Source organism: Diaphorina citri, unplaced genomic scaffold (assembly GCF_000475195.1).
Source record: "Diaphorina citri unplaced genomic scaffold, Diaci psyllid genome assembly version 1.1 scaffold261, whole genome shotgun sequence".
NCBI lineage: Eukaryota > Metazoa > Arthropoda > Insecta > Hemiptera > Psyllidae > Diaphorina > Diaphorina citri.
Genome location: NW_007377698.1, coordinates 1 through 13,500, shown reverse-complemented (window position 1 = coordinate 13,500; position 13,500 = coordinate 1). Strand labels below are relative to the sequence as shown.

At 39.2% G+C, this 13,500-nt stretch overlaps 1 protein-coding gene across 1 annotated transcript; it reads right to left on the bottom strand.

Annotated features, from left to right (window-relative positions):
* Positions 1-772: 772 nt before the first annotated feature.
* Positions 773-10,755, bottom strand: LOC113466400 (the record flags this gene model as incomplete). The annotated part of the gene is made up of 5 exons (XM_026821762.1): positions 773-776; positions 895-932; positions 1,518-1,655; positions 2,651-2,746; positions 10,546-10,755. Coding segments are annotated over 5 exons (486 nt in total), but the record flags the coding sequence as incomplete, so codon positions are not given.
* Between the last annotated feature and the right edge of the window lie 2,745 nt (positions 10,756-13,500).

Below are 13,500 nucleotides of genomic sequence, written 5' to 3'. Positions count from 1 at the left end.
GATCCTAAAAGTAACTCACTCTTCAACTCCCTATAGGTATTCGAATATCCTCATTGACTGAGTAGTTAACTGAGAAGAATAGTTCTTTTTTACGACTCACTCACTATTTACACACCTCTAATGTCGAAGCAAGCACCTCGGATACTCCATTTTCTCACATTAGGATGTTTCGTTCCATTCTCGTTTGGATGGGCCACCCTTATTTTCGGATGATGAAATATGGTCAAGCTACTTTAAGGCCACCCTGTACACACCTAATGGCTCTCCAATTTGTAATTACCGTGTGGCTTATATGGTAGGTAAAAACTGTGAAACCTGTGTAGGTAGGTAGAAGTAGAGGTAGAGGTCTGTACGTAATTGCTGTCATTATTCTCCCGCTTTCTTCTTCTTCTTCTTCTTCTTCTCCTTCTTCTCCTTCTTCTTCTTCTTCTCCTTCTCCTTCTCCTTCTTCTTCGTCTTAACAACAGTAATTTATTTTATCTACCTTTCGTGTACGGTGTCGTCGTCTTCTTCTTCTTCTTCTTCTTCTTCTTCTTCTTCTTCTTCTTCTTCTTCTTCTTCGTCTTAACAACAGTAATTTATTTTATCTACCTTTCGTGTACGGCAACGTATAAGTAAATATCGATTGTTCGTAAACTGATATCAACTTCTAATGAGTTATTTTTTATGATGGGGCATTTCCATTTTTTGTTCCTTCTCTTTATCATCAAGTCATCATTTATTTATCAGTGTAATTGCATTGTTTCTCTTATCTGGCGGGGAGTGGTGAGTTCTACCTGTGAAGTCTTTTCATTCATTATCATTATCATACATTGATTGCCATGACGCCATCCTGCGCCCTCGTCGGAACTCCTTAAAGCTGTGTCCACAAGTCGACGCCGTCGATCGACGTACACTGCCTCGACAACATTCACCACGGTGGTGAGTTCTACCTGTGAAGTCTTTTCATTCATTATCATTATCATACATTGATTGCCATGACGCCATCCTGCGCCCTCGTCGGAACACCTTAAAGCTGTGTCCACAGTCCACACATAGTCGACGCCGTCGATCGACGTACACTGCCTCGATAACATTTACCACTTCGATCGACTATGTTTGGGACACCTTTAGGAAGTTGCCTTTGGGTTGAGAGACACAAAAAGCCCACTCTGAGGATTAGGTGTAGGGGCAAAGAGCCCCAAAAGATGGAGCTTGGACGAATCTTGGGTCGAAAGATGTTTTCCCGGTTTTCCGCTAGCGAAAATCTGGCTGAGTTTGCTTCCCCTTTTTGAGTTAAGTTTCAGTGCTCCGTTGCTTGAAATTGTAAAATCTTTTGGTTGTGGTTTCAATGACTACATACGACAAAAGGCCATTAGCAGATAAGCCCTGACTGTTACGAAGCTTTCCCGGAAGTGCTGGGGTCAAAATCGGTCAAGCCAACCGCCTAAATTTGTAACCTTAAATAAATGCTTTCGGCCCCTAAAAGGCATATATGCTTGCTTTTGGCAACATAGTGGTGACGTCAGCCTTTCAACCCGACGTCCCGCGTCCTTCGGGAATGGCGGGCATTCATAGGGTGGTGAAGGATAGTAAGAATCCTCAGAGCGTCCTTTACCACTAGATTCTCTGAAAGGGTTCATCTCTTTACCACAAGGTGTTCTGGGAGGGTTCATCTGGATAACAGAGCGTGTAAAAGCTTTTCAAAATGATTGCATTCCTTGTTTACATTTCGTCAAGTGTGTACAACTGATACTACACCTGTTACCTGTTCTTCAAATGAACTCACCAGAACACTCTCAAGTAGACACTACCATATCTACAATATTACATGAAGACTGAAAACACTATCAAATATGTACTTAGAATATAATAATTATGATAGGATAGTGTGGGGCAAACATACTGTCGAATACATCTCATGTATAATGTATGTACCTACAATATGTATTTAACATTTATGATAGGGTCGGGTGGGACAATTCAAATAAACTAACCATAACACACTCTCAAGTAGACACACAATCTACAACAATATTACATGAATACACCATGAAATATTATGTAGGTACCTACAAATTTGTGGTAAGGTCGGGTGGGGCAAATCCGAGTAACCAATGGTTGACAGGCCACAGGGGCTTTTCTGTGACTTTGATATAACTTACAACCTTTTTTTTCGCGAAATTAAGTAACTCAAAACAATAAAAGTAACAATTAAAGAAGGAGCATTAGGAGGAAGCATAAAAGGAAATATAAAGTTGAAACTTGGGCAATGAACTTTTCATCGGCATTATCTGCCTATTGCCTAATAATGCCGTTAGAAAAACATGATATCCAGAGTAAAATGGTAGAGATTGCGTTTGGCAGTTTCGCCATGTACATAATTCAGTCCTGTTGATGAACTGCTTCTTATTCAGAGTTCATTTTTCCCTCGGTTCCAAAGGGTTCCTCATTTGATTCGTGTGTCCGATGTTGCCCCTCTCCCCCCTATCAGTTATGTATGTCAGTGTGATATCAAGTAGTCAAGTTTTGATATCAAGTAGGTATAGTCAAGTTTTGATATCAAGTAGGTATAGTCAAGTTTTGATATCAAGTATAGACAAGTTTTGATATCAAGTATAGTCGAGTTTTTGATATCAATTATAGTCGAGTTTTTGATATCAAGGTTCACCCTCGCCGTGGTGGTGATGGCCGTGACCGAACTTACCATTGTGATGAGCGTCGTGATCGAACTTACCATGATGGCCGTGATGGTGTTTGGCCTCACCTGAAAGTTGGAAATGAGAGACAGAAAGGGTTAATAATATTAATATAGAACAGGGGAAAGGTTCACTATATGTCGCTCCTGAAATAGCTGACCATCACTGACCAAATTTAAGTCCAATGAGGAAACGGCGCGAACGACATGCATAATACATTTTTAAAGCGCTAATAGAAAAAAAAAGGTTCACTACAGAGCGCCCATTCGATTTCTCTGTAATATAAGTGTGACCTAAAATGGCCATGCTCTTCGGAAACGTTAATTTTAACCGTCAAACCATTCGCTCTATTTCATCGGAGTCGAACCCAGAACTCTCAGGCTCATTCTCCGTGGAGCATTGACCTTGGAAGTAAGTTCTTTTTTTACTTTTTTGATTTACTGTTCAACTCTAACTATTAAAGCCCGTAAATAGTTTTCTTTTTTCTACTTTATTGCTTCGCTATTAAAACGTACTTGGAAAAGAAGTAAAAAAACTATCCAAAGCCATCTAGTAATCGTATTCCCTTTAAAGTATTAATTGCTAATAATGGTCTCTGGCTTGAAGCTGTTTCTAATAAAAAGACAAACCATAAAATTTATATTAGTTTAAAGAACGGTTTTATCTCCGAGAGCAGACCGGGCAAACATAACTTGCAACTTTCAAACGAGATCATTAGGAACTCGACCATAAACAACGCCGTGACGCTCCAGTCTTGAATCTACAGTCAGGACTCAGGATATGCTATTAAATCTTACTAAATCTCAAAAAGTACTCGACTAATTCCTTAAACGGTCCGAGTGCAGACAGTGGACACGGTTTGGTTGGGTTTGGTTTAGATGAGCTAGATCTTCTGTTAAAGACTCAGTAACATTGTGAAGCTCCATATCAAGAACTGCTGGTTTCGGGCCTCTTGGCCGGGCTCGGACCAAATGACACCGGATGACCCCTCTGTACCTGGCCCTGCCCAAGCGTTCCCCCGTGTAATCTGGATTTAATCGGGCCGAATAGATTAATTTGTCTCTGCGGTTAATCTGAATTAAATGTCGTGCTGGCTAATTTATAGTCTACATCTCGCGGGCAGGACTGCTTAGGTACCGGCCAGGACTATTTGCAATAAATAGAATAAACCATGAGGAGAGAATTAAATAAAAGGACTGTGGGTAATTGGGTATACGGTTAACCTAGTGATAATGAGCTGCTATGCAAAAAGGTCCAAGGTGTGATGCATAGTAATGACCAGTGCCCACCCTTGAAAAAAAAAACTGATATTACTTAGGCACGATTCGCACTGAGGTAACACGTCGCAAGTAGCAGGTCGCAAGATGCTACTGCTTACGTCCTGAATCTTGTTCAAAGAAACATGAACTTTCACATTGGAGTAACAACTAACAACATGACGTGACAATAAAAAAGATTCAAAAAATAATTTTTCCCACAAAATCAAGATGCTACTGCTTACGTCCTGAATCTTGTTCAAAGAAACATGAACTTTCACATTGGAGTAACAACTAACAACATGTGACAAAAAAAAAAAATGAACCGCGTAGGTATCAAAAAATAATTTTTCCCACAAACAATCACAAATAGCAACTAACAAAACTCCAGACTGTTGGTGTTGAAGTAACACTGTTACTTGTTTCCAGGGTTCAAGTAGCAACATGTATCCTCAGTGAGGAAGGTTTCATTTGAAATAATGGTCTGGTCTTTGAAGATACATGCTACGTAGCATCTTGCGACTTGCTACTTGCGACGTGTTACCTCAGTGTGAAAGCCGCCTTAGAGTGCAAAATATTTCAAGAGATTACTTTTCGTTCTCTCCTGTTGACCCAGCACGCGGGAATCGTTCAAAGAAACATGAACTTTCACATTGGAGTAACAACTAACAACATGTGACAATAAAAAAGATTCAAAAAATAATTTTCCCACAAACAATCACAAGTAGCAACTAACAAAACTCCAGACTGTTGGTGTTGAAGTAATACTGTTACTTGTTTCCAGGGTTCAAGTAGCAACATGTATCCTCAGTGAGGAAGGTTTCATTTGAAATAATGGTCTGGTCTTTGAAGATGCATGCTACGTAGCATCTTGCGACTTGCTACTTGCGACGTGTTACCTCAGTGTGAAAGCAAATGTTACTCTTTTACAACTTAACTTTTAACCAATTACCTACTTACCATTCTTTTCCTTTATTCTACTCTTTCTCTCTCTTACTCTCTTTCTCCCTCCCACTCTCTCTCTCCCTCCCTCCCACCCTCACTCTCTCTCTCGCTCCTCTCTTTCTCTCTCTCCCTCTTTCTCCCTCCTCTTTTTTTTCTCTGGCTTCCTTCCTCCTTCCCTACGTCTAATTATTTCCTTTCTACCTTTGTTTGTTTTGTTGTTGACGAATATAATTAGTTTATTGTTTATTATTGTTACCTAATTGTTTCCAGTGTTTAAATTTTGTAATAGGGCTTTGTCATTTCTTTCTTGTATATTTACCTTTGAGGCTAGATTTAAAAGGAAGTTAAAGAAAGGATAGAATAGATAGCAATAGAATATACCTTGTTTATCCTGCTCGAATGAGACTAAAAAGTCCCTTTACCCCAGCAGGCTAAACAACACAAAGAGGGATCTTTTCGTAGCTATACAGTAGGTTGAACAGAGAGTTTGTAGTATTCATCTTTCCATTGAATTTCATTTAAAAACATTCGTATATTTTTTCCTTCCATAAAAAAAATTGTTAGTTACTTTTTTTCGAACTAATTTTTCGCCTAATTCTTCAAGGAGTTTTCTTGATTTTATTGTTTCATTATGTTCCTCGTATTTTTTATCGACTGAATAGAATTTTTCCCAGCCAGAACCAGTTGGATTTGGGTAAGATATTTGGAAAAGAAAATCCTTCGGGATGGTGTGTGGTGCTGGTTGGTTGGAAATGTCATACTCGGTGCAGTCAGATGATTTAGTTTTCCTACCATTGGCAATGTGGCAACAGCGTCTATTTTTACATTTTTCAACACTCGAGAAAAAAAAAAAGTTTTCTTTGTTCGTTTTTCGGTGAGTTGAGTTTACTTGGCGTTTCTGCAATATTTAAAATTCTACTATTTTTACTTTACATTTTTCAACACTCGAGAAAAAAAAAGTTTTCTTTGTTCGTTTTTCGGTGAGTTGAGTTTACTTGGCGTTTCTGCAATATTTACTCGTCCCTCCACAATGGAGTACATTTTTATAAAGGTTCCACCAGTGGGACTACGCCAGAGAGAAGACCCTGCATTTTTCTCCTCTGGAAAGGCTGGGCGCAGCCCAATATATTCTGCTTCGACACTGCCCACTGATATGGAACTATATAACGAATACTCCTCAGATCTGGACTTTGCTGACCCACTCGGCCTTTTCAAAGAGAGGTTGAGGGGCCTTATCGGAAATAACCCAACTTTGCATTTGTAGGTGTAATATTTTATTTATATTAGATTAAATACCTATGTAGGAAACATTGTTTAGTAATTGCCCTCCCTGTAGGGCGTTAAACAATGTCTTAAAAAAAAGTCACATCATAATATACGGCTAAATATCTTCTTGGCATTTTCCTTTTATCCAACTCTCGGTTAGTCATAAGCTCATAAGTATGACGACTCTTTGTGACGGTCACAATGAGTCATCCAGATAAACTCAGGTCAACCCATCAGTTATTTTGTGAGCATCATCACCAAACATAGCCAAGAGTTACCTATGCTCTGTACTTATGTAGAGTGGGTACCTACTGAGCTCTAGGGATCTCTGGTTTGATTCCCAACAGGGTTTTTCCTCCCGTGTGTCTGGGGAACTCAGCCTTGTGAGGAGTTGAGGACATAAGAATAGTTGCTTGAAATAAGTCCTGGTTAGTTTTTCCCCCCCTTAAGGCGTGTTTTCACACATAGCCGACCGACCATCGATCCATATCGATTCACAATAAATTCACATCGATCGACGGCCGTCGACAACGTGTGGACACACCTTTAAAGACAAGTTCAATGACATTCCTCTTTTATATTATCAAAATCAAACTACCTACTTCAGGTTTCTTTTTTCCCTGCTACATATTTTCTTCTCTTCTCTTCTCTTCTCTCCTCCTTTTCTCTTTGAATAATTTTAATCTCAATTTAAGAGTGTAACTTTCTTGACCTCCTTTCATTGAAGAATTGAAAGGTTTAAATGAAACAAGACCATTTACAAAATCTTGTGGCTTTTGATGTACATTCTTTGAACCATCAAAGTCCAAAATTTGCGACCACCTACAAGGTGTAATTCTTTGATTACTTGCTTGATTCCATGATTGATTGATTGATTACTTTTTTTAATTTGTTATTCAATTCAGTTATTTCTTACTTTTTGACAAAATACCTATACATATGTAGATAGATTTTATATTTTGGGCTCTCAATCTCACTTTGCAATAGAACAGCATTAAACTGAAAAGAACCATCCAAAAATAACCTACAAACGTTAATTATTACGCCGAAGACATTGAAGACAGCCATCCAAAAGTACTCTGGAGATACTTTCTACATTATTCTGTTCTTACGAAAATACCCATAATAGGTATTTAGATTATTTAGCTTACGCACTTTTTTTACGCTTTCCGAAAGCTGGGTTGTATTGTTTGGTTCCATTCTCTCTAATGCTGTCCTATTAAGCCTTATATCCAGTCATTTATTTAATGAAGGTAAAACCTAAAATCGGACAAAAGTAGCGAGTGACCTGAAATTTCTAGCAACCTTTCAACCTTGGCTAACCTTTTTCTAATCCCAATAGATACCTAAATAGTTCATCATCATTTTCATCAGAAACATTGGTTCTCAACAATCCAGCACAAATTTTTTACTCTCCACACTTATTTCTGAAACATTTTTTTTGTCCTTTAATGTGTCTTACCAGTCTTTATCTTAAAAGTTGCTCAACATTCGAAACAGTTGCGCAAATGTTGCGAAACAAACTTTTCCAGTCTGTTTCTACGAGCCCTTAAACAGCTACAGCACTGATTTGTTGCATCGGACACTGTTTTTTTTTTTTTTTTTTTTTTTTTTTTTTTTTTCAATAATATGATTTTTATTAAATTAGATAGGTAGGAAACTTTGTTTAGTAATTGCCCTCCCTGTAGGGCGTTAAACAAAGTATAAAAAAAATCTTCAAATGGTCTGTAGCTGGGGGTAATAAAGTAACAAGATTCTCCTAAAGAGCTCTTTCACCCAACCACTACTTTCGTTTCCAGGGTAAACACGAGCATGAACATCACGGTAAAGCGGAGCACGGACATCATCACGGGGGTAAATTCGATCATGAAGCTCATCACGAGGGACATCACGGACACAAACATAGTCACCATGGAGAGGCTAAACATGGACATCACCACGGGGGTAAGACTCTAGTGATGTGAACTATCCAGCATTTTTTTTTTTTTAAGAGGTTTGACAGAGAAAGTATTAATTGCTAATAATGGTCTCTGGCTTGAAGCTGTTTCTAATAAAAAGACAAACCATAAAATTTATATTAGTTTAAAGAACGGCTTTATCTCCGAGAGCAGACCGGGCAAACATAACTTACAACTATCAAACGAGATCATTAGGAACTCGACCATAAACAAAGCCGTGACGCTCCAGTCTTGAATCTACAGTCAGTACTCAGGATATGCTATTAAATCTTACTAAATCTCGAAAAGTACTCGACTAATTCCTTAAACGGTCCGAGTGCAGACAGTGAACACGGTTTGGTTGGGTTTGGTTTAGACGAGCTAGATCTTCTGTTAAAGACTCAGTAACATTGTGAAGCTCCATATCAAGAACTGCTGGTTTCGGGCCTCTTGGCCGGGCTCGGACCAAATGACACCGGATGACCCCTCAGTACCTGGCCCTGCCCAAGCGTTCCCCTGTGTAATCTGGATTTAATCGGGCCGAATAGATTTGTCTCTGCGGTTAATCTGAATTAAATGTCGTGCTGGCTAATTTATAGTCTACATCTCGCGGGCAGGACTGCTTAAGTACCGGTCAGGACTATTTTACTAATGTTACCAGATGCAGTTGAAGTTAGTAATAATACATCGTGTACGACTGCAGTTCAATTGCCGCTGGCATTTTATAGCATTTAAGAGCTACATCAGGAGTCATTCAAGTACATACATGCCTACTTAAGTGGGTACTTGGAAATTAGAAAGGAATAAGTGGGCTCAATCGAATTCTTATCTGGTAGACCGGGCTATTTCTTTGACCTTTGGATCGTGTTCGAGCTTCTATGTCTGGTTTCTCCCCCTTTTGAGGGAAGTGTGTAAATTATCACTTGCGACCTTTGCAGACCTATTGTGACCATGTCTTGAGTTATGTGAGCAAGATTTGCTAGGAGGGCTGTACGGGTTTTGGGTACGGTTTTCATTGTCCTGTTTTGAGTGTTTTGTGGTAAAGGTCACAAATGTGCCTTTGGGGCAAGTTTCTATTAATAACTTTAATTGAATTCAATATTCCATCCTTACTCTAGTCTCCAGTGTGTGCGTTTGACAAGAGTCTGTTTTGACATGATGTTAACATTGTTCGAATGTGTAACCACAGGAAATTATCTCGTCATCTCAAACAGTCTATGTCTTTGGAATCTTCGGATTTTGTAAGGAGCTGCTAACCTATCGAGCTGAATCTGACATCATCACTGGCATCAGTAAGTATTTATCAAGAGTACAATAAGGTGTCAAAAGCATCCTAGGTATCAGTTATTTCATGACCACCAGAAATAATCCTAGTTCCTTTTGTTACATAAAAACCAAAGTTTTTATGTGACTGTGGTTCAACCTACTCCGTTCGGCGACAAGCTACCCTCCTCGTATTAACCTCACCCAGCCTGAGTGGGGCGGTCCTGCAGTCCATTTCTGGCGACAAACTTTAGGGACATGTTTTTTGGACTGATTCAAGAAGATTTCGCCCAGCCTGAGTGTGGCCGGGAACAGTCAGCAGCACGCGAATTCCCAGATTCGTGTTCGAGCTTCTATGTCTGGTTTCTCCCCCTTTTGAGGGAAGTGTGTAAATTATCACTTGCGACCTTTGCAGACCTATTGTGACTATGTCTTGAGTTATGTGAGCAAAATTTGCTAGGAGGGCAGTACGGGTTTTGGGTACGGTTTTTATTGTCCTGTTTTGAGTGTTTTGTGGTAAAGGTCACAAATGTGCCTTTGGGGCAAGTTTCTATTAATAACTTTAATTGAATTCGATATTCCATCCTTACTCTAGTCTCTAGTGTGTGCGTTTGACAAGAGTCTGTTTTGACATGATGATAGATGTTTTGAGGAAGATGTTAACATTGTTCGAATGTGTAACCACAGGAAATTATCTTGTCATCTCAAGCAGTCTATGTCTTTGGAATCTTCGGATTTTGTAAGGAGCTGCTATGACATCATCACTGGCATCGGTAAGTATTTATCAAGAGTACAATAAGAAATAAGGTGTCAAAAGCATCCTAGGTATCAGTTATTTCATGACCACCAGAAATAATCCTACTTCCTTTTGTTACATAAAAACCAAAGTTTTTATGTGACTGTGGTTCAACCTACTCCGTTCGGCGACAAGCTACCCGCCTCGCATTAACCTCAACCAGCCTGAGCGACAAACTTTAGGGACATGTTTTTTGGACTGATTCAAGAAGATTTCGCCCAGCCTGAGTGTGGTCGGGAACAGTCAGCAGCACGCGAATTCCCAGGCAAGACGGTCTTCTATTATTACGGTTTTCATTGTCCTGTTGTGGCAAAGGTCGCAAACGTGCCATTGGGGCAAGTTTCTATTAATAGTTAGTTTCTATGTGATTGTTTTGCCTACTGTCCAAAATGAAGGTCACTTACCCTTATGATGATGTCCGTGGCCAAATTCTCCCTTATGATGCGCTTCGTGTCCGAATTCTCCGTGATGATGATGGCCGTGTTTGGCCTCGCCGTGATGTTTGTGTCCATGGCCGAACTCGCCCTTGTGGTGAGCCTCGTGGCCGAATTCACCATGGTGGTGATGCTTGTGTTCTCCCTCGCCCTTGTGGTGATGTCCGTGACCGAATTTACCTGTGTGAGGGAACATTAAAACATTCAGGCCTTTTGGTGTCCGCCAGTCCGGAACAGGAGCTACGATTTATCTTCCAAGTTGGTCTAACAACCTAATTTTAAAAAAAAAAAATTTTTAAAAAAAAAAAAAAAAAAAAAAAAAAAAAGTACACCAACAACTGCAAACTTGGGTTATTTCCCATAAGGCCCCTCAACCTCTCTTTGAAAAGGCCGAGTGGGTCAGCAAAGTCCAGATCTGAGGAGTATTCGTTATATAGTTCCATATCAGTGGGCAGTGTCGAAGCAGAATATATTGGGCTGCGCCCAGCCTTTCCAGAGGAGAAAAATGCAGGGTCTTCTCTCTGGCGTAGTCCCACTGGTGGAACCTTTATAAAAATGTACTCCATTGTGGAGGGAACATCCACAATGCTGTTCACGATATTGTATAACAACATTATGAATGCACACCTCCGCCTATCCTCTAAACTCTGAAGGTCTAAGTTCTCGGCTAGGAGTTTGTATGAAGAAACCATCTAATTTGAAGAAACCATTAAATATAGAGCGAAAAAATTTAAATCCCTAAGGATACTTCGGTTTGCCTGCCCGAATAGGACGAAAAATGCCCTTTCTCAGAAAGGCGGAAAATGGAAGGTTTAGAAATGCAAGAATAATTTCGAAATTTCGAATAAGGGTCTCAATCGTAAATCTTGAATCTTTTGATCTGATTTTCGACCTAGGTTACTTCTTGTTAAGTGCGTACAAATCAATCAAGGAACGGCATTAGTGAGACAAACTTTCCCGCTCAACATAATTAACCCCCGTGAGCACAATTCCATGGTGAAGTTTTTGTTCACCTCGGAGACTGTTAGGACACCGTTTCGGAGCATGTTCGTAGTACACTTCCTGAGAAAGAGTCCAATTCCTACCTGTCCTCAGTGTACTCACATGTCCATGGTGTTTGTGTCACTGAGTACTCTGAGCAGTGTCTAAAGTTGTAATCATCAATGAGAAAAACAACTGATTTAATAATTTCTCTGTTGACGTATTCCTTGGTTTCAAATGTCAGGATAATTTTATTCTACAGGGTGTTTTCAAAATAGCTTTTCTGTCAGTTTTCGTTATCACCCTGTATACCTATGTAGCTTAGGTTAGGATTACAGTATTTACAGTGAATCTTGACTGAGTACTCTGAGCAGTGTCTAAAGTTGTAATCATCAATGAGAAAAACAACTGATTTAATAATTTCTCTGTTGACGTATTCCTTGGCTTCAAATATCAGGATAATTTTATTCTACAGGGTATTTTCAGACTTACCTCAGACTTAACATGAATTTGAATCCAATACCGGAATGTACAATCTTAGTCTGGCTGGGGGACTTTAAACAGGGAGTATACCAGCCTGAATTCCCCTTGCTAAAGACATAGCAAAGGTTGAGGGCGAAGGGCATCCGCTCGTTAAAGCTATAGTAGCCAAAACCAAATGCCAGCCCAAAGCAATCACCTTAGTTAGGGCAGATTGAGAGGCTGACGAAAAACGCCGGCCCCGTCTGTACACGGGAAAAGGTGGAGAAAAAAAAAACAACAAGAAGATACAGTGTCGTGAAACCTCTAGTGAAAAAAAAAAAAAGAAAAAAAACTTTGAAACACCCTGTATAATTCAGATGAAGGGAAACAAACACCGTGGAAAAGAAACAAACAAATGATGGAATAATTGGTGCCGACCCCGGCCTAGCTTTTGACCCGATGGTGAAATTCCTCCTTGTGACATCAGATGACCTCTAAGCTTTAAGCACTTCTAGTAAACTGTGCACATACATACAGGGTGTTCACCTTCAAAGTGTCCCGTAGGAAAATGTCAACTTCAAATTGTCTGTTTGAAGTTAACCTGTAGAGTCAGTTTGTTGGACTTTTTATAGATAAATTCAAGTCCCTGGTACACTTTTTTGGACCAAAAAAGAAGCATTCTCTCTTTTGTGTTTTTCAGTGCCAAATCGAATGGGTTCGCGTTTCTTATTGAGCAGTTTGAGGGTGGACACCCTGTATGTAGATCCTTACAATGTACCATTGTAAAAGCTATTGTGGATCCATTGATTTGTAGACAATTAAATCGCGATAGAATGGAATACACCTTGTTTATCCTGCTCGAATGGGAATAGAACTAAAAGCTAAAAGTGATAGATGGATTGGAAATAGTGATGAATCTGATGAATCTTAGAAAAGTGGAGAGGATTTGTACTATAAAATCTGCTTGTTGAAAGTGATTGTTTGAAAACGGTTGTGAGATTGATGATGGATTCAAAGTTCAAAGTATCCAGGATTGTCTAAAATCGAGCACAATACAGTAAAATTTCGATCATTTCAACTAATTGGGACCGGGGCTAGTTGAAATGATCATTTTCCATGATCTTTTTCTCTGTCGAGATAGGACATCTTTTCAAAGATAGAAAAAAAAAAACAATGGATTTTAGAGTTGAAATAATAGAGAGAGTTGAAATAATGGAGGTTCTACTGTACTTTCAATTTATTTATGCAAAAAGCCCCCAATCCGGCTTAGTCCCTTATTGAATAAAACTGTTCAATTTTTAATCCTACGACTTACCTGTTGACATTACATATAGATAATATTATACAGATTTTATGTAAATTAATATTTTAATAGAAGCATGCGGTATTAATTATCTGGAATTATATTCCCATACAGCACAAATCATTGTAATAGCTTTGTTTTAAGCTTGTAAAAAAACAATGGACAATTGGAATAGAAAT